The sequence below is a fragment of the Cherax quadricarinatus genome, chromosome 13 (genome assembly GCF_038502225.1).
Source record: "Cherax quadricarinatus isolate ZL_2023a chromosome 13, ASM3850222v1, whole genome shotgun sequence".
Taxonomy (NCBI): domain Eukaryota; kingdom Metazoa; phylum Arthropoda; class Malacostraca; order Decapoda; family Parastacidae; genus Cherax; species Cherax quadricarinatus.
Window position 1 is genome coordinate 51,274,519 of NC_091304.1, and position 26,803 is coordinate 51,301,321.

General features: G+C 38.4%; 1 protein-coding gene across 2 annotated transcripts in view; it reads right to left on the reverse strand.

Moving 5' to 3' along the window:
- Positions 1-313: 313 nt before the first annotated feature.
- LOC128688584 (uncharacterized) overlaps positions 314-26,803 on the reverse strand; it is a 69,856-nt gene continuing 43,366 nt past the window's right edge. For both annotated transcript variants that reach the window (XM_070084723.1, XM_070084722.1), the window contains 6 exons: positions 19,623-19,753; positions 16,471-16,636; positions 6,670-6,795; positions 4,674-4,934; positions 2,717-3,053; positions 314-610 (listed from right to left, as the gene is read on the reverse strand). In XM_070084723.1, the coding sequence (XP_069940824.1) occupies positions 441-610; positions 2,717-3,053; positions 4,674-4,934; positions 6,670-6,795; positions 16,471-16,636; positions 19,623-19,753 (1,191 nt within the window). In that variant the 3' untranslated portion in view covers positions 314-440. The remainder of the gene's footprint in view (positions 611-2,716; positions 3,054-4,673; positions 4,935-6,669; positions 6,796-16,470; positions 16,637-19,622; positions 19,754-26,803) is intronic.

Genomic DNA, 26,803 nt, shown 5'->3' on the forward strand with positions numbered 1-26,803 from the left:
AATATTGTGTAAAGGGATTCAGGGGAACTGGCTAGCTAGGCTCGAGTCCTGGAGGTGGGAAGTACAATGTTTGCACTTTAGAGGAGCTTGGAATATTTGCTGTTTAGTGACATCTAATCTGTCATATCTGCCCAAAGACAGTGACAGTGTGAATGATAGTGAAAGTGTTTTCTTTTCTTTTTAGGGTCACCCTGCCTCAGTGGGAGATGGCCAGTGTGTTAAAAAAAAAAATACAACATTGTAATATAAATGGTCATGTCTAAAAAGCAGTAATAAAAAAAATATTAAAGCTTAGAATAACATCTTTTTACACTCTTAGTTGTTTGTAGCTTACTTATATAGTGTACACCAAAATGCTTAAATGTTAATTTGATATTACAGGTTGATTGTTAGTAATCTGTGTACGTATCAATAAACTTTCATTACAATGTATGAACGTGTTACAGTACCTGCAGCCATTTGTGGGCAATTCTGGCAAGAGTGAGAGAGAGCAGTGTGACGCACGGTTGGTGAGTAAGTGGGTGGTCATAAGGGGATAAGATCTCCACTAAAGCATCCATAAGTCCAACAGACAATGGCCAATCTTCCCAGGAGGCACCCACCTCTTCCTCTGATGAAAGATTACTTAAAATGAAGAGAGAATTTATTTTCTTTATATTCTGTACACCCTTGATTTAATGGAATTCGAAAATACAGGACTACAACCACTGTGAACTTAGGTAAGAAATTATAAGTCTTGCCAACAAGAAAGAATTAGTTCCACATCTGCAACAACATAATATTACATAACACTACTGTGCACACAAGGGGTATGTACCTGGGGACAGGTTTTAGCAATCCCTCTCAAACCAGCCATCATTCAACAAAGGTAGTTATCAGAACCATTAAGCATTATGGGCAACATGCTCTTAAGTCTCAACATGTTCTTTACCCTTTCGGTGGCTGTCACACAGAACCAAGTCATGTAGGCCAGGGTCCCTCACGTAGTTCTACACCATAAGCTCAGTTCACTCAGGCTGTGAGTGGTAAATTCTGGCCTAGATATTGAGAGAATGGGTCTGTGTCTTGAGTGTGCACAGTATAAAAGAAGATCCTGCCTCACACAGTGCATGATGGGAAGTACAAAATTCTGACCATGTGTTTGGCTTAAGATAATAAGCAAGGTTTCTAGTATGGTTTTCATGGTTTTATTGGCTGTTTTTAGGTATCATTTGATAAAATGGAAGACATACTACTGAAATTGAGATAATTTTGGTTGGTTTTAAGAATGGAAGTAGCTTGAAATTTGGCTCAAAGTAGAGGAAATATTAGATATCTGCCAATTTTCCCGAGGACAGGTAAGGCCTCCCCGACACCACCCAGTATGCTTTATGGGTTTTACTAGGTCTGATTCAATTATTGGGATGCTATAAACCATGACCAATCATTCCTTGTTATATTTTATCCAAGAAATAGAGTAAATCTTTTATTTTTGTGTAATTATGAATTCAAAATGTAAGGCAAGTGTAATATAGGAGAGACCTGGGAACATGATTAATGAACAGAGGAAATGCTATTTTAGTGCCTGGTATATTTTTATTGTTTATTTTGGACTATTTTTAAACTGGTATATTTTTTGTGTAAAATTGGCCAAATTATCTATTTCTGTGCATGTTATAGGATAGTTGCAATAATTAATTGATTAGTTTTTGTGCTCAATCAAAAGAATGGAAGGCACACTAGTGAAATAGCTAAGAATTTGGTTGCTTGGAGCAATAGAACTGACTTAAAATAAGACTCAAACTGAGCAAAATTGCCTTTGTGTAAATTGCTCCCAGACCACTAACTTTGCACTTGTGTAATTCTGTAAGATTTCCATCAAATTTTGTACTTTGGGAGTAATTACCTCCAGGAAAAGATCTTTTACACTAAGAGCAATATTAATTTTGGGAGTCTGGGCAGTGAAGGGTAAATATAAATACAATTTATATTGCATTTTTTTCATAAGGACTTGCTGGGTTTAATTGCCATTTCTGTTAGTGAGGTGCATTACCATAATGGAGTGCCATGGCAGAATAACTTCCCACCACCCCTTGAGTGAGGCCATTACATGTACTAGTGATAAAGCTGCTAACCCTGACACATCTGGAAGCACTGCTGTGAAGCAGAGGTCTGTATAAATCATAATTTGGCATTAATAAACTGGAAAACAAATACCCCTATATGAATTTTCATTTATGTTGCTCACGAGTGATCTTTTTTCTCCAACTTGAACACGCCTTTCAATCTAAGCAAAAATAATTTTCAAAATTCTGTCATATACATGGGAATTTTAATTCCCAATTATGCTACAATTTAAGGGTTAAGATAAGGAAAATTCTTACCATAAGTTTTGTAGCTACAAGTATTCTACATCAACTACAATATTAGGTAAGAAAAAGAATTATTTTTTAATTATGAAATGAAAAAACTTGTTTCATTTTTTTTTTTAAGATGTCAGTAATGCAACCTTATTTTAACCATATGTCATATCACAAAAAAGATTAATAACAAGAGAACACTTAAGTATTTATATAGAATAACCAAATAAGGGTGGTACCACCTATCATATTAACACAACCAAAGACAAGGCAGCCAATTAAAAATGAGAAAGCATCCAGTGACAACTGTAGACCACATACCAAGAAACATGTTAAAGATTATTATATTGGGTGAAACAAAACCAAACGATACATGCCATTTAAAGAATCCTTCCGACTTTCATGTAGTGAGATAGCATTCATATCACAGCCATCACCTTCAGATCTGGGACCAGGAGGATGATGGGATGGAGAACTTGGGGAATATAAAGAACACTGTCCACTTCCTGCAACTAAGCTACCTCTTCCAAGCACTACAGAGTGCTGATGTTGCTGTTGTTGCTGCTGTTCTTGCTGACACTGACACTGTAAGTGTGTGTATGGTACAGGAGAAAAGAGATTGCGGTTTTCTCTTGCCTCATATGCAGTATCTACCAAATCATCCCTGGATGCACCTGACACCTCTACTGTCAGAGCCTCTTCTATCTGGCACTCCTGCAACATTTAAAAAATATATCTTCACTGTACATCTGGCATAAGCAATTATTAACTGAAGAGGAAGCTTCAGCACCCCATTTAAAAATAAAATCTTTCAACGATTAATCGTAAAAATAATGTTTACACTTTAGAACTAGAATAACAAATGGCAAGATCAGAATGCCAATATTTTTGAAGAGAACAATGATGTTAATTTAGTAAATAACTTACAATGGTTCTCCATGGGAAAATGGAACAGAATTCTTCCTCCGTAAGCCATGTGTTTCATAAGAGGCGACTAACATGCTGGGAGCAATGGGTTAGTAACCCCTTCTCCTGTATTCATTACTAAAGTTAAAAGGAGAAGCTTTTCTTTTTCTTTTTGGGCCACCCGGCTTAGGTGGGATACGGCCAGTGCGTTGAAAGGAGAAAGAACTTGCAATGGTACGTTTTAATTAAGGGAAGTGTGAAAAGTGATAACTGCTGTCAAATGCAAGAAAACAGTTTGTTTAATGTTGGATACTGAATGATTGCCTCATATACAGTATCGAACAATATACAAGTTGATCAAGATTGTGATAAAAATGGTTTTGATAGCTGACAAGTTGAGGAACGAGACACTTGTGCAAAAATAGGAATCTTTACTGAGGAAACATATTTGCCAGGTAGTGGCTTCTTCAGTCCAATACAGAGAATAAATGTGGAAGATGAGGAGGAGGGGTTTGAGGTAATCAGTCCCTCAGCCTGGAGCTGATGTGCTCAATTCATAAAATCTTGATGGGCTGAACACAAATGTTGCACAAGTGTCTCACTCTTCTAGATCAAGATTGTATTACAGTATGTCACTTTGGTTGTTTGTGATGTATGTTAGCTTTATTTAGCTGAGAGTGAAACTAAACCAGCTTGTAGAAATCTACCCTTGTAAGAAAAATGCCCATCACCCAATAATGACCTAAAAATGATAAGCACTGGGAATGAACTCTCTAGAATAAAGTAGAATTATATAGCCTAATAAAATATATTTTTAAAAACACTAGCTGTCTCCCACCATGGTATTGACCCCAAAAAAGAAAAGGAGAAATGCATTCCCCATCATACTCAACTGCTGTCTTGTCAGAATTGTACTAACATCAGTTCAAATACTCCTATCTATTAATATGCTGAATTTTAGTAATTTTCAAACACATTATTTTTGACATCCAAAAAGGAAAACTCCCTTGATTTCATTTACAATTCATGTACATAAATTATTTGGCATCCAAATATGCTTTCTTTGTTTCTCTCATTCTTTTCATCATAAAAATATAAAAGGAACTGAAAATAAATGTGTTAAAAGAAATTTCACCATTTTTCTATCTGGGAATCGGTTTTCCTTTTAACCACACTGGCCATTTCCCAGTAAGGTAGGGTGAGCCAAAAATGAAACCCATTCACCATCAATCATTCAGTATCCAACTTGTCAGAAAAATGCAGACATCACAATTACAATGACCCATTGAACTATAACTTCCACATCCCTTCTTCAGAGTACAAGAACTCTTATTTTGCACCTCATGCAAAAGTACAGCACAAGACAGTGTTCCTATCTCAATAAAATTACTATAAAAAATGCTCAAAATATGGAAAGTAGGTTCTTACCTCTTCTTCTGCTGTAATATCAAGCTTAAGTTCATACTCTGCTTTGTTACCACTGGAAAGAAATGAAGCTAGCTTAGTGCGCTCACTCAGCACTCCACTTCCTGATTTGCTCTTCAACATGCCATCACCGCCAGAGCCACCACTCATTCCACTAACAACAGGCACAACTTCAGTCCCTCCAGTTGGATTATCAGAAGATTCAAAACTAGGCAGAGCTGTTTTCAAACTATGAAACACACCTGACACAGTCTTGGCTAGAAGCTGCAAATTAAAGAAATATTAAGAAAAATTTCTTGTTTTACAAAAACACACAGTTCTGTTATATTATTGGAATGACACAAAACATTGAACTGACAAAGGAAAAAAGATAATATATTAAATGCTTAGCCAAACCTATGAATATAACATAAATGGTAAAATACTTTTTCAAGTGAATGTGCAATATAAAACCCCGCATATTGCACAGTCAGATAATGCACAGCTTCACAAATGCACAGCTGATTTTTACTAGTTTAAAAATCATGACACTTCACTGGATGCATACATCACAGGTGATATGTACTATGAAAACTTTCAATCTCATCTCAATGAATTGTAAAGCAGCAGCCAAGGGATTCTTGACAGAGGCACTTGACCTTAATTTTTTTTTTTTTTTTTTTTTTAGCATGTTGGTCATCTCCCACTGACACAGGGTGACCCAAAAAAGAAACGCCTTCACCATCAGTCACACAGTCTTGCAGAGGCACCCAGATACAACAGTTTATATGTCACTGCAAAGAGCCAATATCCCAAACCCATCCTTTAAAGTGTAGGTATTGTACTTCCCATTTCCAGGACTCAAGTCTAGCTAACCAGTTTCCCTGAATCCCTTCACAAAATATTACCCTGTTCACACTCCAACAGCTCATCAGGTCCCAAAAACCATTTGTCTATATTCATTCCTATCCAACACGCTCATGCACGCTTGCTGGAAGTCCAAGCCCCTCACCCACAAAACCTACTTTACTCCCTCCCTCCAACCTTTTCAAGGACAACCCCTACCCTGCATTCCTTCCCCTACAGATTTATATGCTCTTCAGGTCATTCTACTTTGTTCCATTCTCTCTAAATGATCAAACCACCTCAACAACCCTTCTTCAGTTCTGTGACTAATACTTTTAGTAACTCCACACCTCCTCCTAATTTCCACACTACGAATTCTCTGCATAATACTTACACCACACATTACCCTTAGAAATGACATCTCCACTGCCTCCTTGCTGCAGCATTTACAACCCATGCTTCACACCCATACAAGTGTTGGTACCACTATACTCTCTTACGTACCCTTCTTTGCCTCCATGGATAATGTTTTTTGTCTCCACAGATACCTCAATGCACCACTCATCTTTTTTCCTTCATCAATTCTATGGTTAACCTCATCCTTCATAAACTCATTCATTGACAAATCAACTTCCAAATATATGAACATATTCACTTCTTCGATACTCCTTCAATCCAATGTGATATCCAATTTTTCTTTATCTAAATCGTTTGATACCCTCATCACCTTACACTCATCTAAGTTCACTATGTTCACATATTATTATTATTACTACTATAGATAAGTGCACTGTATAAACAATACAAAGCAACATAGCTGTTCTCTGAGAGTATATCTACAGTTTTTGATGTGTTATTTTGGATATAGGTACTGAACTTCAAAATACTGTATTATTTTTGTTGTATATTCATGGAGGAAAACATGTACATCACCCACAGGGGTCATACAGCACCTGGGGGAATTTACAACAAATGTTAATGTTCTGAATATCTTGTAATACAGGTAATATTAAATATTTAATCCTAAACCTCAACTTGGTCTAGTTTACTTTTATTATATGTTCTGAATGCAACAAACATCAGATGTTATGAAGTGCACTAAGAGTGCTCTTGACACATAAAATAAAAACTGAAATATAAATTAGATCACAGTATGAAGCACACATTGCTTTACCTTGTCTAAGCGATGAACATTCAGCTCAAGAGGCTTCTTAACAAATGACACTGATGAATCTAATCCATAGGCCAAAAACTCCTTTACTGGGGTAGATATGTTCACCTCAGGCCTCTGAATGACAGACTGTTAACAAAAAATTTTAATTAAGTAATTAGTAAAGGGATTTCACAAGTACAATAAACAAGAATGTCTATAGGAAAAGTTATTAGTGTAGACACTGCAGTACTCTATTGTATACTAACTTCCATATAATAGTACCCATTTTCTCAACTTTTCCCAAATTTATTTACCAACTTTTTCATTTTAAAATTTAATTTTGATTTACAGAGTATTGCTTCTCCCATTAAGGCCAAACTGATATAAAGGATTTCACTAATGAAAACAAATTTTTTTTTATTAACATATCAGCCGTTTCCCACCAAGGCAGGGTGGCCCAAAAAAGAAAAACTTTCATCATCATTCACTCCATCACTGTCTTGCCAAAGGTATGCCTACTCTATAGTTATAAGACTGCAACATTAACACCCCTCCTTCAGAGTGCAGACAATGTACTTCCCATCGCTCCTGTCTAACATGCTCATGCACGCTTGCTGAAAGTCCAAGCCCCTCACACACAAAACCTCCTTTACCCCTTCCCTCCAACCTTTCCTAGGCCGACCCCTACCCCGCCTTCCCTCCACTACAGATTTGTATTCTCTCGAAATCATTCTATTTCGTTCCATCCTCTCTACATGTCCAAACCATCTGAATAACCCTTCCTCAGCCCTCTGGATAACAGTTTTGGTAATCCCACACCTACTCCTAATCTCCAAACTACAGATTCTCTGCATTATATTCACACCACACATTGCTCTCAGACATGACATCTCTACTGCCTCCAGCCTTCTTGTTGCAACATTCACAACCCATGCCTCACACCCATACAAGAGCGCTGGTATAACTACACTCATACATTCCCCTCTTTGCTTTCATGGATAAAGTTCTGTCTCCACAGACTCCTCAGTGCACCACTCACCTTTTGCTTCTTGTTAATTCTGTGATTCACCTTATCTTTCACATACCCATCTACTGACACATCCACTCCCAAATATCAGAACACATTCACCTCCTCCATACTCTCTCCCTCCAATCTGATATCCAATCTTGTTACCTAATTTTTTTTTGTTATCCTCATCACCTTACTCTTTCCTATATTCACTTTTAACTTCCTTCTGTTACATACCCTACCAAAATCATGAACCAACCACTGCAACTCCTCTTCAGAATCTCCCAAAAGCAGTGTCATCAGCAAAGATCAATTGCGACAACTCCTACTTTGTTATTATTTTATTTTATTATCACACTGGCCGATTCCCACCAAGGCAGGGTGGCCCGAAAAAGAAAAACTTTCACCATCATTCACTCCATCACTGTCTTGCCAGAAGGGTGCTTTACACTACAGTTTTTAAACTGCAACATTAACACCCCTCCTTCAGAGTGCAGGCACTGTACTTCCCATGTCCAGGACTCAAGTCCGGCCTGCTGGTTTCCCTGAACCCCTTCATAAATGTTACTTTGCTCACACTCCAACAGCACGTCAAGTATTAAAAACCATTTGTCTCCATTCACTCCTATCAAACACGCTCACGCATGCCTGCTGGAAGTCCAAGCCCCTCGCACACAAAACCTCCTTTACCCCCTCTCTCCAACCCTTCCTAGGCCGACCCCTACCCCGCCTTCCTTCCACTACAGACTGATACACTCTTGAAGTCATTCTGTTTCGCTCCATTCTCTCTACATGTCCGAACCACCTCAACAACCCTTCCTCAGCCCTCTGGACAACAGTTTTGGTAATCCCGCACCTCCTCCTAACTTCCAAACTACGAATTCTCTGCATTATATTCACACCACACATTGCCCTCAGACATGACATCTCCACTGCCTCCAGCCTTCTCCTCGCTGCAACATTCATCACCCATGCTTCACACCCATATAAGAGCGTTGGTAAAACTATACTCTCATACATTCCCCTCTTTGCCTCCAAGGACAAAGTTCTTTGTCTCCACAGACTCCTAAGTGCACCACTCACTCTTTTCCCCTCATCAATTCTATGATTCACCTCATCTTTCATAGACCCATCCACTGACACGTCCACTCCCAAATATCTGAATACATTCACCTCCTCCATACTCTCTCCCTCCAATCTGATATTCAATCTTTCATCACCTAATCTTTTTGTTATCCTCATAACCTTACTCTTTCCTGTATTCACCTTTAATTTTCTTCTTTTGCACACCCTACCAAATTCATCCACCAATCTCTGCAACTTCTCTTCAGAATCTCCCAAGAGCACAGTGTCATCAGCAAAGAGCAGCTGTGACAACTCCCACTTTGTGTGTGATTCTTTATCTTTTAACTCCACGCCTGTTGCCAAGACCCTCGCATTTACTTCTCTTACAACCCCATCTATAAATATATTAAACAACCACGGCGACATCACACATCCTTGTCTAAGGCCTACTTTTACTGGGAAATAATTTCCCTCTTTCCTACATACTCTAACTTGAGCCTCACTATCCTCGTAAAAACTCTTCACTGCTTTCAGTAACCTACCTCCTACACCATACACTTGCAACATCTGCCACATTGCCCCCCTATCCACCCTGTCATACGCCTTTTCCAAATCCATAAATGCCACAAAGACCTCTTTAGCCTTATCTAAATACTGTTCACTTATATGTTTCACTGTAAACACCTGGTCCACACACCCCCTACCTTTCCTAAAGCCTCCTTGTTCATCTGCTATCCTAGTCTCCATCTTACTCTTAATTCTTTCAATAATAACTCTACCATACACTTTACCAGGTATACTCAGCAGACTTATCCCCCTATAATTTTTGCACTCTCTTTTATCCCCTTTGCCTTTATACAAAGGAACTATGCATGCTCTCTGCCAATCCCTAGGTACCTTACCCTCTTCCATACATTTATTAAATAATTGCACCAACCACTCCAAAACTATATCCCCACCTGCTTTTAACATTTCTATCTTTATCCCATCAATCCCGGCTGCCTTACCCCCTTTCATTTTACCTACTGCCTCACGAACTTCCCCCACACTCACAACTGGCTCTTCCTCACTCCTACAAGATGTTATTCCTCCTTGTCCTATACACGAAATCACAGCTTCCCTATCTTCATCAACATTTAACAATTCCTCAAAATATTCCCTCCATCTTCCCAATACCTCTAATTCTCCATTTAATAACTCTCCTCTCCTATTTTTAACTGACAAATCCATTTGTTCTCTAGGCTTTCTTAACTTGTTAATCTCACTCCAAAACTTTTTCTTATTTTCAACAAAATTTGTTGATAACATCTCACCCACTCTCTCATTTGCTCTCTTTTTACATTGCTTCACCACTCTCTTAACCTCTCTCTTTTTCTCCATATACTCTTCCCTCCTTGCATCACTTCTACTTTGTAAAAACTTCTCATATGCTAACGTTTTCTCCCTTACTACTCTCTTTACATCATCATTCCACCAATCGCTCCTCTTCCCTCCCGCACCCACTTTCCTGTAACCACAAACTTCTGCTGAACACTCTAACACTACATTTTTAAACCTACCCCATACCTCTTCGACCCCATTGCCTATGCTCTCATTAGCCCATCTATCCTCCAATAGCTGTTTATATCTTACCCTAACTGCCTCCTCTTTTAGTTTATAAACCTTCACCTCTCTCTTTCCTGATGCTTCTATTCTCCTTGTATCCCATCTACCTTTTACTCTCAGTGTAGCTACATCCTGAAGTCTACTCAACAGTCTTATCTACCAATACATAATCCAACAAACTACTGTCATTTCGCCCTACATCATATCTTGTATACTTATTTATCCTCTTTTTCTTAAAATATGTATTACCTATAACTAAACCCCTTTCTATACAAAGTTCAATCAAAGGGCTCCCATTATCATTTACACCTGGCACCCCAAACTTACCTACCACACCCTCTCTAAAAGTTTCTCCTACTTTAGCATTCAGGTCCCCTACCACAATTACTCTCTCACTTGGTTCAAAGGCTCCTATACATTCACTTAACATCTCCCAAAATCTCTCTCTCTCTCCTCTGCATCCCTCTCTTCTCCAGGTGCATACACGCTTATTATGACCCACTTCTCGCATCCAACCTTTACTTTAATCCACATAATTCTTGAATTTACACATTATATTCTCTTTTCTCCTTCCACAACTGATCATTTAACATTACCTACCCCCTCCTTTGCTCTAACTCTCTCAGATACTCCAGATTTAATCCCATTTATTTCCCCCCACTGAAACTCCCCTACCCCCTTCAGCTTTGTTTCGCTTAGGGCCAGGACATCCAACTTCTTTTCATTCATAACATCAGCAATCATCTGTTTCTTGTCATCCGCACTACATCCACGCACATTTAAGCATCCCAGTTTTATAAAGTTTTTCTTCTTCTCTTTTTTAGTAAATGTCTACAGGAGAAGGGGTTACTAGCCCATTGCTCCTGGCATTTTAGTCGCCTCATACGACACGCATGGCTTACGGAGGAAAGATTCTTTTCCACTTCCCCATGGACAATAGAAGAAATAAAGAAGAACAAGAGCTATTTAGAAAAAGGAGAAAAACCTAGATGTATGTATATATATATGCATGTGCGTGTCTGTGAAGTGTGACCAAAGTGTAAGTAGGAGTAGCAAGATATCCCTGTTATCTAGCGTGTTTATGAGACAGAAAAAGAAAAGATCAATTGCGACAACTCCTACTTTGTGTTAATTCTTTATCTTTTAACCCCACACCTCTTGCCAATTCCCAAGCATTCACTTATCTTACTACTCCATCTATAAATATGTTGAACAACCATGGTGAGATCACAGATCTCTGTCTACGGCCTACTTTTACTGGGAAATAATCCCCCTCTTGCCTACATACTCTAACCTGAGCCTCAATATCCTCATAAAAACTTTTCACTGTCTTCAATAACCTACCTCCTATTCCATACATTTGCAACTTCTGCCGTATTGCCTTCCCCTCTATCCACCCTATCATGTGCCTTTTCCAAATGCATAAATGCCACCAAAAACCTCTTTACCCTTATCCAAATAACTCTGTTCATCTATGTGTTTCACTGCAAACACTTGGTCTACACACCTCCTACCTTTCCTAATATTTATTTGCAAAGCAAAAAAAAAATAATTAATTAATTAATAATAATAAAAAACTCGGGAAGTGGCATTATAGGTTAAAAAAAGAAAAGTAAATTTTAACATTAAAAAACTTTTTTGGACAAATCTTAACAGAATAAATGAAGAGGCCTAATAGTTCATGTGAGGAAGCACTTATTTATACTTGGCCATTATCACTCTTGCACTGATCTGGTTTATGCTTGTGTCATCAGACACAAGAAATGGGTTGTCTTAGAGAAACTGGGCCAGTACTTGCAATGTACTGGGCTTTAATCTAAAAATATTTTAGAGGTATGGTTGTTAAGCAAAGGAAAGGAATGTGGTACCATAAATTTAAGCAGAATAAAACCTTAAGATTATCTTACAATGAATTTTATTAATACAGTAGAACCTCTGTATTTGCATGCATCTTTATTCATAAAATCCAGTACAGGTTGACCATCATAGGTTGATCATCATTAGTGATTTTGCTGGATTACAGAGTGGTCAGGTTAGAATACACTTAAACCAATGGCGATATTTACGCATTGGCGGTATCACCCACTTTAAACCCTATTTTGGCCCATTCCATTGTTCCTGTCTACCAAGCTCATAGCTATTTTGCTAGTATTCCTTCTTTTCTGTCCACTGAGTCCCTTGCCCCTCGTGGGTCCTTACCTGTGAATCCATGTTGTTGTTGAGTACAAGAAACTGCTCATTTACCTATTTCAACTACCCAATGAAGTGGTCAGAAATTGGCAATTTGGCTAATTTCACACAAATTTCAAGAGATGCCAATTTCAAAGCAGGGCCCAGAATAAACAATGCAGACATTCTTGGCACTAAAATAACTTTTTCTCTGTTCATTAGTCACATCTCAAGGCCCCTCTTATATTACACTTGCTTTCCATTTTGAATTTTTATTCACACAAAAAAATAGAAGATTTACTGACTACTGAATTATTGTAATAATTGTATAAATAATGTCAAGCCATTTGTGACTGCGTATTAGACTGGCTAGTTGGACATGTATTGGACGGTGACATCATTTGTTTACTCTTAAACATCAGCAAAAATCGAACATTTCCGTTAGTCTGAGCTCAATTTCAAGGTACTTTCTCTCGTGAAACCAATCAAAATCATATCTATTTCTGTAATATATCTTCCATTCTATCAAATGAGATAAAAAAAAAAACGAGAATACAACCAGTAGAACCATATGAAAATGCACAGCAAATTCTCTGTTTTACACCACAAACACAGTCACAATTTTTTCTCATAAGAACATAAGAAAGAAGGAACACTGCAACAGGCCTACTGACCCATGCGGAGCAGGTCCATGTACCCCCCGGATCAGACCAATGACCCTCCCCCGGATTAGCCCTATGACCCACCCAGCCTGATCATCTCCACTCAAGGATGGAGCACTGCACCAGACCCAGCAGCACAAGCTAGACAGGTCCAACCCACACCCACCCACACCCACTCATGTATTTATCTAACCTATTTTTAAAACTACACAACGTTTTAGCCTGAATAACTGTACTCGGGAGCTTGTTCCACTCATCCACAACTATTACCAAACCAGTGCTTTCCTATATCCTTTCTGAAGCTGAATTTTTCCAACTTGAAACCATTGCTGCGAGTCCTGTCTTGGCTGGAAATTTTCAGCACGCTATTTACATCCCCTTTATTTATTCCTGTTTTCCATTTATACACCTCGATCATATCTCCCCTAATTCTACGCCTTTCTAGAAAGTGCAGATTCAGGGCCCTCATTATGCACTTCATGCTGCAGGACTTTTTTTACACAGTGCACACTTACCTAACAGATCTATTCTCTCATATGAAGGCCCAAATTTACCAGTCACAGCTTATCTGTGTGAGCTGATCTCATGGAGACTGACAGTGGCTTCAAAGCCACCTTATCTTTTATGGACAGTGTACGGTGTATATGCTTTACACGACAAGAAGCATTTTTTTTATTCATTGAAACCATGGCTAGGGCTAAAAGTGAGCAGGTTATAACAATAAATGGAAAAAAAGAAACTGGAATGACTCGTGCAACAAGTAGTGCCATCAAACAGTAGCGGCAGGTCGGTGTGGCGACCCTGGAAATTTTAAATTATGCTAGCCGAAATTAATACCAGATTACTGATTGCTGGATTAGTGATGGTTGGCCTGTATTAGGAAAAAATTTGAAGGAAAAAAGGTAACGACATTTGTAAATGCCACTATATTCAGAATGACGCATGCTTTTTTTGAGCTCTTGTGATTCAATTGTTATTTTTTGTATAATGTTGTGTTATTTTTATTTTGTTATTGAAAAATATGCGAGCATGGTCCTGAATAAGAATAGAAGAAAAAACCTGAAAGGAAAGCTGTAAGAACCACCACTGAACTTGAAAATGAACTTATTTCAAAACACAAAAATGGAATACATCTTGTTGACCTAGCCAAGGAATATGGCATGTCAACATCTACTGTATTTTCTATTACAGTATAAACAATAAAGATGCAATAAAGTGCTCATGTGGCAACAGGAGTTAAAATTCTGGCAAGAGTCATGTATGATTTCTTGCTTGTACATTCCATTTTACAAGTTTAATTCACCAATATTCTGACTTAAAAATGGTTTGTGAAGAGTAGCGTTCGGGGGTTGAAACAAATTGAAAAAACAATTATTAAAAATCAATATTCAATTCAGGAACCAATTACATTATTTATGAGGGGAGTCAAGTAAACTATGAAAAAAGAAAAGAAGCTGATGCATTATTCAGAAAATTCAATATTCAGAACACTCTCAGGAACCAATTAATTCCAAATACTGTAATAGGTATGAGGGGAGTCAAGTAAACTTGTCAGTTAATATCATGCAAGACAAAGAAAAGAAAAACCATTCAGAAACTGTGTGGGAAGACAAAGATGAAGAGGGTATGATAGAAAAAAAAATAAGATTTATTATACAAAAAGTCATTTTTCTAGAAATAAGATAAACAAGTTTAGATCGGATGCACAAGCAGGAAACATCGCTACAAAAAACCAAGTTATGGTTAAATTTGAAGAATCAGGATGTGTCTGCTGAATTCTACATCAAGGGTTTAAGTTGGTTAAAGTTACCAGAAATAATAGGAAGTGGGGTGGAATAATGGTACATGTCAAAGAAAAATTGGATGTTGCATGAAAACAGATATAAAGACTGAAATAACAGCTACAGAATTTGTTTGGGTAGAATTTCTTGGAAGGCATGTAAAATTCATTTTAGGCATGTTATATTGGCCGGTGAACTTGGAAAGTGAGACTTGCTCAGGAACTGAATATTATCATGACATGATAATGTAGTAAGTCTAGGAAATTTTAATTTTAGCCAGCTAGGCTGGAATTCCTAATAGTACAGTACTTGGCAAAATTAGTAAACATCACAAAGAATAAAACAAACAACAAAACTACTACCCACTAGAGTTAATAGGCTAAAAGGGTTTATTTTATAAACTTGGAAAACACTTCCCCAAATTCTAAGATTAAAAAAAAAAAAAGAAATCTCAAAGAAATAAGCAAATAACTAAGGCAAATGATCTTCCCCCATCCCCCCCACACTTGACTACTGATATTGTAAACTTAACTTCTTTGCTACAGTAGAAACTAATCTTGCTGGTAACATTCCTAAAGCTTGAGCCAACATCAGTTGTTATTTAACAGGCACTTCTAATTCTCTGCACTTGGCTCCTACCACCCCTGCAGAAATAACTTCAATAAAATCACTTAAAAAATGCTGGTAGTACATACCCACAATAACCTACTAAAAAACTGTACAAGTATTATCTTTAGCTACAGTAATACTTTTGAAGAAATTACTTTAGGAACCAACCACTCTGGATACTAAAGAAAGCCAGGATAACACCCATCCACAATAATGGTGATTCGAATGATGTTAATAATTAGAGTTCAATCTCTTATCTTCCAGTACTACAAAAAAAAAATTGAGAAATTAATACACAAGCAACTGTACACGTATCTGACCAAGCACAGTGTACTTATCCCTTAACAATCTGGGTTCAGAACAAAAAAAAGTTTACTGTTTATGCAATGATCAGAATGCTAGACAGTGTACACAGCACTAGAGATAAACGAGTACCCTACCGGAATCTTCACTGATCTGTGAAAGGCTTTTGATACTGTTGACTACAGCACCCTCTCGTATATATGCTGGCTCTCTTTCCCTCATGCTTCTGTGTGACTAGTTAATGGCCCAAGTTGGGCCAAAACGTCGTCATAATTTTCAGTCTCTTACGTGAGGGCTATTTGTGTATTATTCTAGTCACAGTATTGCACCTTTTCATTCTTTGTTCAGGTTATTTGTGTAGTGTAAGAACTTCCTCATTACAGCTATGTTTCTTAAAGAAAATGCAGACTAAGGATACAGATTATCTAGATGAATAAATGAGCAGGTTTTTAACTCATCTTTCATAATCTATTCTCTGTTAAAATGCTGCTTGTTATGCAAATCAGGGAAATTTACAACTAATCTTCCTACAACATTATGGTTAGCAGCTATAATCATCAACTTAGCTTCAAAAACCACCATATAGCATGATACTCTTAAGATATTTGAGATACATCACCTGAAGATATTTTTCCAGAAACTGCTTACGAGTAGCAATGGTGGTGGAATCCAGTTTGCTGAATGGTAAGTTTAACCACTTGTTAGGCCCCTTAACACCTTTCATAGCAGTCCGCAATCTTGAATCTTCCTCCAAGGCAGCATGCAGTGTTAAAAACTCACGGAATCTGAAATGACGACAATAACTAGATTCGAGTTAAACCACATTAAAGAAATCGAGGAAGATAATCCCAATCTTCTTTACAAGTGTATCACAATGTGCACAGAACTGTATTAAATAACCATAAAAAAAACCAAGCAACATAGGAAATGTAAGATTAAAGCCAAAAGTACAAGGAATAGCATAAAAGCAGAACATAACACAGAATAATTCATTAAATTACTTTAACAACAGCACAGTGTTTATGAGTATTGTACAGTAATAATGAAGTAAGATCTAATTTTTGAAGAGCACAAAAGACTAACTTAAACTAAAAAAAAAAAAATGCGACTGAATAAAAAGAAACTTTTCAGCAAGATTCGCCCTTCTAATGATATATCATCTTAAGGCTTCTGCTGTACTCTCTAACCCCTTTCACTGTTGGGAAAACTGTAAGCAAATGTGCAGACAATGTTGGGAATTAAAAAAAATTGAGATGGTAGAGAATCTTTTTCTAAGGGTAATGACACCGAATACAGGAAATTCGATGGAAAACTTCTGGAATTATGCAGGTGCAAATTTGGCAGTCTGGGTGCAATTTGTGCATTGGTGATTTCATCCACTTTTAAGCGGATGCCTTCCTCTCCATTGATTAAACACAAGAAATCACCCAAGCAACTACCGAAACTGCTGTGTAAAGTGCACATAAGTCAGTAATCTGGCCAATTTTACACAAAATGGAAAAAAAAAAAATCCAATATAAAAACAGTCCAAAATAAACACTGTAAACATTCCAGGCACTAAAGCAACATTTCCTTTCTTCATTAATCATGTCCTCAGGCCTCTCCTGTATTACATTTATCCCATAACCACAAATGATTGGTCATGGTTTAGGGCACCCCAACAATTGAAGTAGATCTAGTAAAAACCCATAAAACAGACTGGGGGATGTAGGAGGGGCCTTACCCATTCTCAGGAAAATTGTCAAAACTTTAATATTTCCACTGCCTTGAGCCCAATTTAAAGCTATTTCTGTTCCTGAAACCAACCAAAAGTAATCACTATTTCGGTAGTGTGTCTTCCATTCTATCAAATGATTTCAAGAAACTGGCAATAAACAATAAAAAAAAAAAACCATCCTAGAAAACACCTCAAAGTCACTATTTTAAACCAAACAAAAGGTCAGAGGTTTGCTTTTTGCATCATGCACTGTGTGGGGGCATGAATTTTTGTATACTGTGCATACACACTGGACGACCCACTCTCCTATATCTAGGCCAAAATTTACCACTTCAGCTAATCTGAGGGAGCCGAGTTCAAAACTCAGATCTATGCGAGTGATGCTGGTATCATTAACATAGATCTACGTACAAGACAGTAAATGGGTTAAACTGGGATACTACTGTAGTTATACAGACTGTTCTGGTTAAAGCTGATATAATTTGTGACCTAAAAAATATGCAAATAATGTTCACTGAACAGATTCACTCACAGTGGAACTACAGGAAGCACCAATGAGCACTCTTACAGAGTGCAGACAAAAATAATGAAGGATATATTATAATTTGGGAGCAAGGGGCTAGTAACCCCTTCTCCTGTATACATTTCTAAAGTTAAAAAGAAACTTGTTTTTCTTTTTTGGACCACCCTGTCTTGGTGGGATACAGCCAGTTTGTTGAAAGAAGAAGATATTATAATTTACTTCTTGGAAATACTAATTTAGTTCCACTCATGGAGTAAGCCAGTATATCAAAAATTACAAGTACTGTAAGGGAAATAAACATTGTTGATTAAGACAGAAGTTACATTTTTGGAAACATCATCTAAACAAAAATTGTCTAAAATGAACTGTAGAACACATGGTGGAAAATTCTAATTTCAATGGTATCAACACTAAGTCATAAACTGTTAGTCAGGCCTTTCAGAAACCACTGAGCATAATCTCAACACCTAGGATGCCATTGCAGAGGCTTACCTCTTCATTACAGACTTTGAGCAATCCTGAAGAAAGGGACTCACCTAGGCTTATCACCCTGTCAATCATAAAGTCCTGTTGTTGTATGCATACCCAATTATGTAATTTCTTAAGTTCACTATCACAAGCATTCTTGTATAATCACAGAAAAATACAAAATTCCATGTACACCTATGGAATCCACCAATGTCAAGGCCTGGAGAACCATCTGTGTAGATTTTTGTCACATCCCAAATGATAATGTTTGTATGATACTCTAGTCACTGGTTAGCTAAACTTGAGTCCTGGAGGTGGGCAGAACACTCTGAAGGAGGGAGAGGGGGGTTGTTTCATTCAAAGGGTAATCTGAATTGTGATCTCAGCATACTTTTGTAAAGACAACAACAGAATGATTGAATGGTGAATGAACTTCCTTTCATTTGGTCTTCATTGAAATATGGTGTGCTGCAAAGATGGCCCATACAAAGAAGATAAGTACTTTTACTCAGCATACTATTATTAAGAATGCCATTAGCAACTCAGAGGTTGCTACATTGAGCATTATAAATGAAGAGCAACATCATAATGGCACGAAGGTGTTTTAGGTTCAGAAAATTATGCTCCACTGTAGATGGTTCATCATATTAACCCTGCTTGAACTTGTCTACTGAAAATGAAGTTACTTTATAAACTTTAGTGAAGTATGACCTATGCCAAATACTCAACACCACAGTACTGGTTATAAGATAAATTTAAATAATTTACAAAAGTAAGTGTTTTTTGTGATAAGTGGATTACAGTTTAACCAACAGACATACATTTTTTCATGAAGTAGATAAATATAAACTTTCTCCATTAAACGATCATTAATACTAGGCATGACTAATTAACATGTACACAAAAGACTAACAATTACAACATGCCTGTGTAAAAAGCAGCTAAATTCCATGAATATTAAAGCTTTTAACTTTAATGCACAAGTAAATGTAATTTATGAACAAGTGAACAGGGTTATACTTGCCCATCATGACCAAAGTAACATTATAAATGAAACACAAACCTTCTTTTAACACAGTTAGTCTGCAAGACCATACGAGGCTCTGAGATGAGAACTGGCTCACAAGCACCTTCCTCTCCACCTTCAGTGGCTGGGGCTACCGTTGATGTCTCACACAAATAAATGGCATCATACTAGAAAAAGAAAACTTTTATGGAAAGATTTCCATCAATTTTAAAGATTAACAAATTGCAAAGGCTTGTTTTTTTTAGGCTACTCTTACTTTTAAAATATTTTTTAACACACTAGCCATCTCCCACCAAGGTAGGGTGACCCGACAAAGATGGAAACACTTTCAGGGTCATTCATTCAGTCACTGTCTTGCCAGAATGGTGCTTATATCAGTTCAGATAACCCTCCAAATGGCAACATCTTCACTCCTCCTTCAGAGTGCAGTAACTTTACTTCCCACCTCCAGGACTGAAGGGAGGAGGATGTTCGGGTGAGATATAAGCGACTATTGGCAGAAAGGTGGGCTAGTGCAAAGATGAGTAGTGGGGGGGGGGGGGGTTGAAGAGGGTTGGAATAGTTTTAAAAATGCAGTATTAGAATGTGGTTATAGGAGGGTGAGGGCAGGAGGAAAGAGGAGTGATTGGTGGAATGATGAAGTAAAGGGTGTGATAAAAGAGAAAAAGGTAGCTTATGAGAGGTTTTTACAAAGCAGAAGTGTTATAAGAAGAGCAGAGTATATGGAGAGTAAAAGAAAGGTGAAGAGAGTGGTGAGAGAGTGCAAAAGGAGAGCAGATGAAAGAGTGGGAGAGGCAATGTCAAGAAATTTTCATGAAAATAAGAAAAAAATTTGGAGTGAGTTAAACAAGTTAAGAAAGCCTAGGGAAAGTATGGATTTGTCAGTTAAAAACAGAGTAGGGGAGTTAGTAGATGGGGAGAGGGAGGCATTAGGTAGATGGCGAGAATATTTTGAGGAACTTTTAAATGTTGAGGAAGAAAGGGAGGCGGTAATTTCATGCACTGGCCAGGGAGGTATACCATCTTTTAGGAGTGAAGAAGAGCAGAATGTAAGTGTGGAGGTACGTGAGCCATTACGTAGAATGAAAGGGGGTAAAGCAGCTGGAACTGATGGGATCATGACAGAAATGTTAAAAGCAGGGGGGGGATATAGTGTTGGAGTGGTTGGTACTTTTGTTTAACAAATGTATGAAAGAGGGGAAGGTACCTAGGGATTGGCGGAGAGCATGTATAATCCCTTTATATAAAGGGAAAGGGGACAAAAGAGATTGTAAAAATTATAGAGGAAAAAGTTTACTGAGTATACCAGGAAAAGTATACGGTAGGGTTATAATTGAAAGAATTAGAGGTAAGCCAGAATGTAGGATTGCGGATGAGCAGGGAGGTTTCAGAGTGGGTAGGGGATGTGTAGATCAAGTGTTTACATTGAAGCATATATGTGAACAGTATTTAGATAAAGGTAGGGAAGTTTTTATTGCATTTATAGATTTAGAAAAGGCATATGATAGAGTGGATAGAGGAGCAATGTGGCAGATGTTGCAAGTATATGGAATAGGTGGTAAGTTACTAAATGCTGTAAAGAGTTTTTATGAGGATAGTGAGGCTCACGTTAGGGTGTGTAGAAGAGAGGGAGAATACTTTCCGGTAAAAGTAGGTCTTAGACAGGGATGTGTAATGTCACCATGGTTGTTTAATATTTTTATAGATGGGGTTGTAAAAGAAGTAAATGCTAGGGTGTTCGGGAGAGGGGTGGGATTAAATTATGGGGAATCAAATTCAAAATGGGAATTGACACAGTTGCTTTTTGCTGATGATACTGTGCTTATGGGAGATTCTAAAGAAAAATTGCAAAGGTTAGTGGATGAGTTTGGGAATGTGTGTAAAGGTAGAAAGTTGAAAGTGAACATAGAAAAGAGTAAGGTGATGAGGGTATCAAATGATTTAGATAAAGAAAAATTGGATATGAAATTGGGGAGGAGTATGGAAGAAGTGAATGTTTTCAGATACTTGGGAGTTGACGTGTCGGCGGATGGATTTATGAAGGATGAGGTTAATCATAGAAATGATGAGGAAAAAAAGGCGAGTGGTGCGTTGCGGTATATGTGGAGTCAAAAAACTCTATATATGGAGGCAAAGAAGGGAATGTATGAAAGTATAGTGGTACCAACACTCTTATATGGATGTGAAGCTTGGGTGGTAAATGCAGCAGAGAGGAGACGGTTGGAGGCAGTGGAGATGTCCTGTCTAAGGGCAATGTGTGGTGTAAATATTATGCAGAAAATTCGTAGTGTGGGAATTAGGAGAAGGTGTGGAGTTAATAAAAGCATTAGTCAGAGGGCAGAAGAGGGGTTGTTGAGGTGGTTTGGTCATTTAGAGAGAATGGATCAAAGTAGAATGACATGGAAAGCATATAAATCTATAGGGGAAGGAAGGAGGGCTAGGGGTCGTCCTCGAAAGGGTTGGAGAGAGGGGGTAAAGGAGGTTTTGTGGGCGAGGGGCTTGGACTTCCAGCAAGCGTGCGTGAGCATGTTAGATAGGAGTGAATGGAGACGAATGATACTTGGGACCTGACGATCTGTTGGAGTGTGAGCAGCGTAATATTTAGTGAAGGGATTCAGGGAAACCGGTTATTTTCATATAGTCGGACTTGAGTCCTGGAAATGGGAAGTACAATGCCTGCACTTTAAAGGAGGGGTTTGGGATATTGGCAGTTTGGAGGGATATGTTGTGCATCTTTATACGTATATGCTTCTAAACTGTTGTATTCTGAGCACCTCTGCAAAAACAGTGATAATGTGTGAGTGTGGTGAAAGTGTTGAATGATGATGAAAGTATTTTCTTTTCGGGGATTTTCTTTCTTTTTTGGGTCACCCTGCCTTGGTGGGAGACGGCTGACTTGTTGAAAAAAAAAGAAAAAAATTTTAATTTCTTATATTTTTCTATTCAATTAGTATTACAAAAAAAAAAAAAGTAATTTTTAAGATGGTAGGTTTACTCATTTTGTAATAAAGAGTTCGGGATACATAAATACACGTTAAAATAAATGAATCTTTAATATTATATAAAAAATCAATCTTTGGTCTAGAGGTACAGTGGACCCCGCATACCGTTGGCCTTACATAACGTTAAATCTGCATACTGCTACATTTTATCGCCAAGATTTTGCCTTGCATACCGCTAAAAAACCCGCTCAACGTTGTTCGTCTGAGACGCGTCTATGTGCGGCCTGAGCCACGCTCACATGTTCCGCCGGTGGCATTGTTTACCAGCCAGCCTCCGCGGTAACATACAAGCATACAATCGGAACATTTCGTATTATTACAGTGTTTTTGGTGATTTTATCTGCAAAATAAGTGACCATGGGCCCCAAGAAAGCTTCTAGTGCCAACCCTACAGCAATAAGGGTGAGAATTACTATAGAGATGAAGAAAAAGATCATTGATAAGTATGAAAGTGGAGTGCGTGTCTCCGAGCTGGCCAGGTTGTATAATAAACCCCAATCAACCATCGCTACTATTGGTGGTACAGCTGCTGCTGCTGCTGTACCACTGTCAGCTGCTGCTGCTGCTGCTGTACCACTGTCAGCTGCTGCTGCTGCTGTAGCACCGTCAGCTGCTGCTGCTGCTGTACCACCGTCAGCTGCTGCTGCTGCTGTAGTATCGTCTGCTGCTGCTGTAGCATCGTCTGCTGCTGCTGTAGCATCGTCTGCTGCTGCTGTAGCATCGTCTGCTGCTGCTGTAGCATCGTCTGCTGCTGCTGTAGCATCGTCTGCTGCTGCTGTAGCACTGTCAGCTGCTGTTGTACCACCGTCAGCTGCTGCTGCTGCTGCTGTAGTACCGTCTGCTGCTGCTGTAGCATCGTCTGCTGCTGCTGTAGCATCGTCTACTGCTGCTGTAGCACTGTCAGCTGCTGCTGCTGCTGCTGCTGTAGCACTGTTGTTGGTGTGGCTTATTGAGAATACCAAGAAACAATTAACCCCAGAGGATTTGCCACCCAGGATAACCCAAAAAAGTCAGTGTCATCGAAGACTGTAACTTATTTCCACTGGGGTCCTTAATCTTGTCTCCCAGGATGCAACCCACACCAGTCGACTAACACCCAGGTGAACAGGGAAAAATGCCTGGAACTAGTGCTCATATTGGTGAATTTAAAGCCAGCAAAGGTTGGTTTGAGAGATTTAAGAATCGTAGTGGCATACACAGTGTGATAAGGCCTGTTCTGGAAGAAAATGCCAAACAGGACCTACAGTACTCAGGAGGAAAAGGCACTCCCAGGACACAGTGTCTCATCAGTCATTGCTGCATCTTCAATAAAGGTAAGTGTCATTTATTCTTCATTTAGTAGAGTAGTACATGCACAATATATATTGTGCATGTACTACTATACTATTGTGCATGTATCCTTCTCTTTGTGTGTAGGAAAATGTATATTTCATGTGGTAAAATTTTTTTTCATGCTTTTGGGTGTCTTGCACGGATTAATTTGATTTCCATTATTTCTTATGGGGAAAATTCATTCGCATAACGATAATTTCGCATAACAATGAGCTCTCTTGCATGGATTAATATCACTATGCGGGGGTCCACTGTATTTAATATATATATACATGTTACAATAATAAATTATTAGCATCTTAAAATAATAATATATATATCTATGCTAAAATAATAAATTATAAATAACAGTAGGTTGGTAGACAGCAACCACCCAGGGAAGTACTACCGTCCTGCCAGATGACTGTGAAACAAAAACCTGTAACTGTTTTGCATGATGGTAGGATTGCTGGTTTCTTTTTCTGTCTCATAAACACGCTAAGATAACAGGGATATCTTGCTACTCCTACTTACACTTTGGTCACACTTCACAGACACGCACATGCATATATATATATACATACATCTAGGTTTTTCTCCTTTTTCTAAATAGCTCTTGTTCTTTTTTATTTCTTCTATTGTCCATGGGGAAGTGGAAAAGAATCTTTCCTCCGTAAGCCATGCGTGTCGTATGAGGCGACTAAAATGCCGGGAGCAATGGGCTAGTAATCCCTTCTCCTGTAGACATTTACTAAAAAAGAGAAGAAGAAAAACTTTATAAAACTGGGATGCTTGAATGTGCGTGGATGTAGTGCGGATGACAAGAAACAGATGATTGCTGATGTTATGAATGAAAAGAAGTTGGATGTCCTGGCCCTAAGCGAAACAAAGCTGAAGGGGGTAGGGGAGTTTCGGAGGGGGGAAATAAATGGGATTAAATCTGGAGTATCTGAGAGAGTTAGAGCAAAGGAAGGGGTAGCAGTAATGTTAAATGATCAGTTATGGAAGGAGAAAAGAGAATATGAATGTGTAAATTCGAGAATTATGTGGATTAAAGTAAAGGTTGGATGCGAGAAGTGGGTCATAATAAGCGTGTATGCACCTGGAGAAGAGAGGAATGCAGAGGAGAGAGAGAGATTTTGGGAGATGTTAAGTGAATGTATAGGAGCCTTTGAACCAAGTGAGAGAGTAATTGTGGTAGGGGACTTGAATGCTAAAGTAGGAGAAACTTTTAGAGAGGGTGTGGTAGGTAAGTTTGGGGTGCCAGGTGTAAATGATAATGGGAGCCCTTTGATTGAACTTTGTATAGAAAGGGGTTTAGTTATAGGTAATACATATTTTAAGAAAAAGAGGATAAATAAGTATATACGATATGATGTAGGGCGAAATGACAGTAGTTTGTTGGATTATGTATTGGTAGATAAAAGACTGTTGAGTAGACTTCAGGATGTACATGTTTATAGAGGGGCCACAGATATATCAGATCACTTTCTAGTTGTAGCTACACTGAGAGTAAAAGGTAGATGGGATACAAGGAGAATAGAAGCATCAGGGAAGAGAGAGGTGAAGGTTTATAAACTAAAAGAGGAGGCAGTTAGGGTAAGATATAAACAGCTATTGGAGGATAGATGGGCTAATGAGAGCATAAGAACATAAGAACATAAGAACGAAGGAACACTGCAGAAGGCCTACTGGCCCATGCGAGGCAGGTCCAAGTCTCCTACCGGCTTAAGCCAATGCACCCAACCTAGTCAGGTCAGGTCACATTGACTTAAGGGAGGAACACGGCAACCGACCTGGTAGCACAAGCTATCAGGTCTAACTCACACCCACCCACATCCACTCATGTATTTATCCAACCTATTTTTAAAGCTACACAACGTTCTGGCCTCTATAACGGTACTTGGGAGTTTGTTCCACTCATCCACAACTCTATTACCAAACCAGTACTTTCCTATATCCTTCCTGAATCTGAATTTTTCCAACTTAAAACCATTGCTGCGAGTCCTGTCTAGGCTAGATATTTTCAGCACACTATTTACATCCCCTTTATTTATTCCTGTCTTCCATTTATACACCTCAATCATATCCCCCCTAATTCTACGTCTTTCTAGAGAGTGCAGATTCAGGGCCCTTAGTCTATCCTCATAGGGAAGGTTTCTGATACATGGGATCAACTTTGTCATCCTCCTTTGTACATTTTCCAGGGAATTTATATCCATTCTGTAATAAGGTGACCAAAACTGTGCAGCATAATCTAAATGAGGCCTAACCAAGGATGTATAGAGTTGAAGAACAACCTGAGGACTCCTATTATTTATGCTTCTTGATATGAAGCCAAGGATTCTATTAGCTTTATTGCGAACACTTATGCACTGTTGTCTTGGTTTCAGATTACTGCTAACCAGAACTCCTAAATCTTTTTCGCAATCCGTAATATTAAGATCTACATTATTTAGTTTATATGTGGCATGATTATTGTCCTGTCCAACATTTAGAACTTTGCATTTGTCTATATTAAACTGCATCTGCCACTTCTCCGACCACTGCATCAGTCTATTCAAATCTTCCTGGAGTGCTCGAATGTCCTCGTCAGAATGAATTCGACGGCCTATTTTGGTGTCATCGGCAAACTTGCCGATGTCGCTCTTTATGCCCTCATCTATGTCGTTTATGTAGATTGTGAACAGCAGGGGGCCCAACACTGACCCCTGTGGAACACCGCTCGTGACACTTCCCCACTCTGATTTCTCCCCATTTATGCAAACTCTCTGCTGCCTATTTGTCAACCATGCCTCTATCCAGGAAAAAATTTCTCCTCCTATTCCATGTGCTTTAATTTTCCTCAATAGTCTCTGATGTGGGACCCTGTCAAAAGCCTTACTGAAGTCCATATACACAATA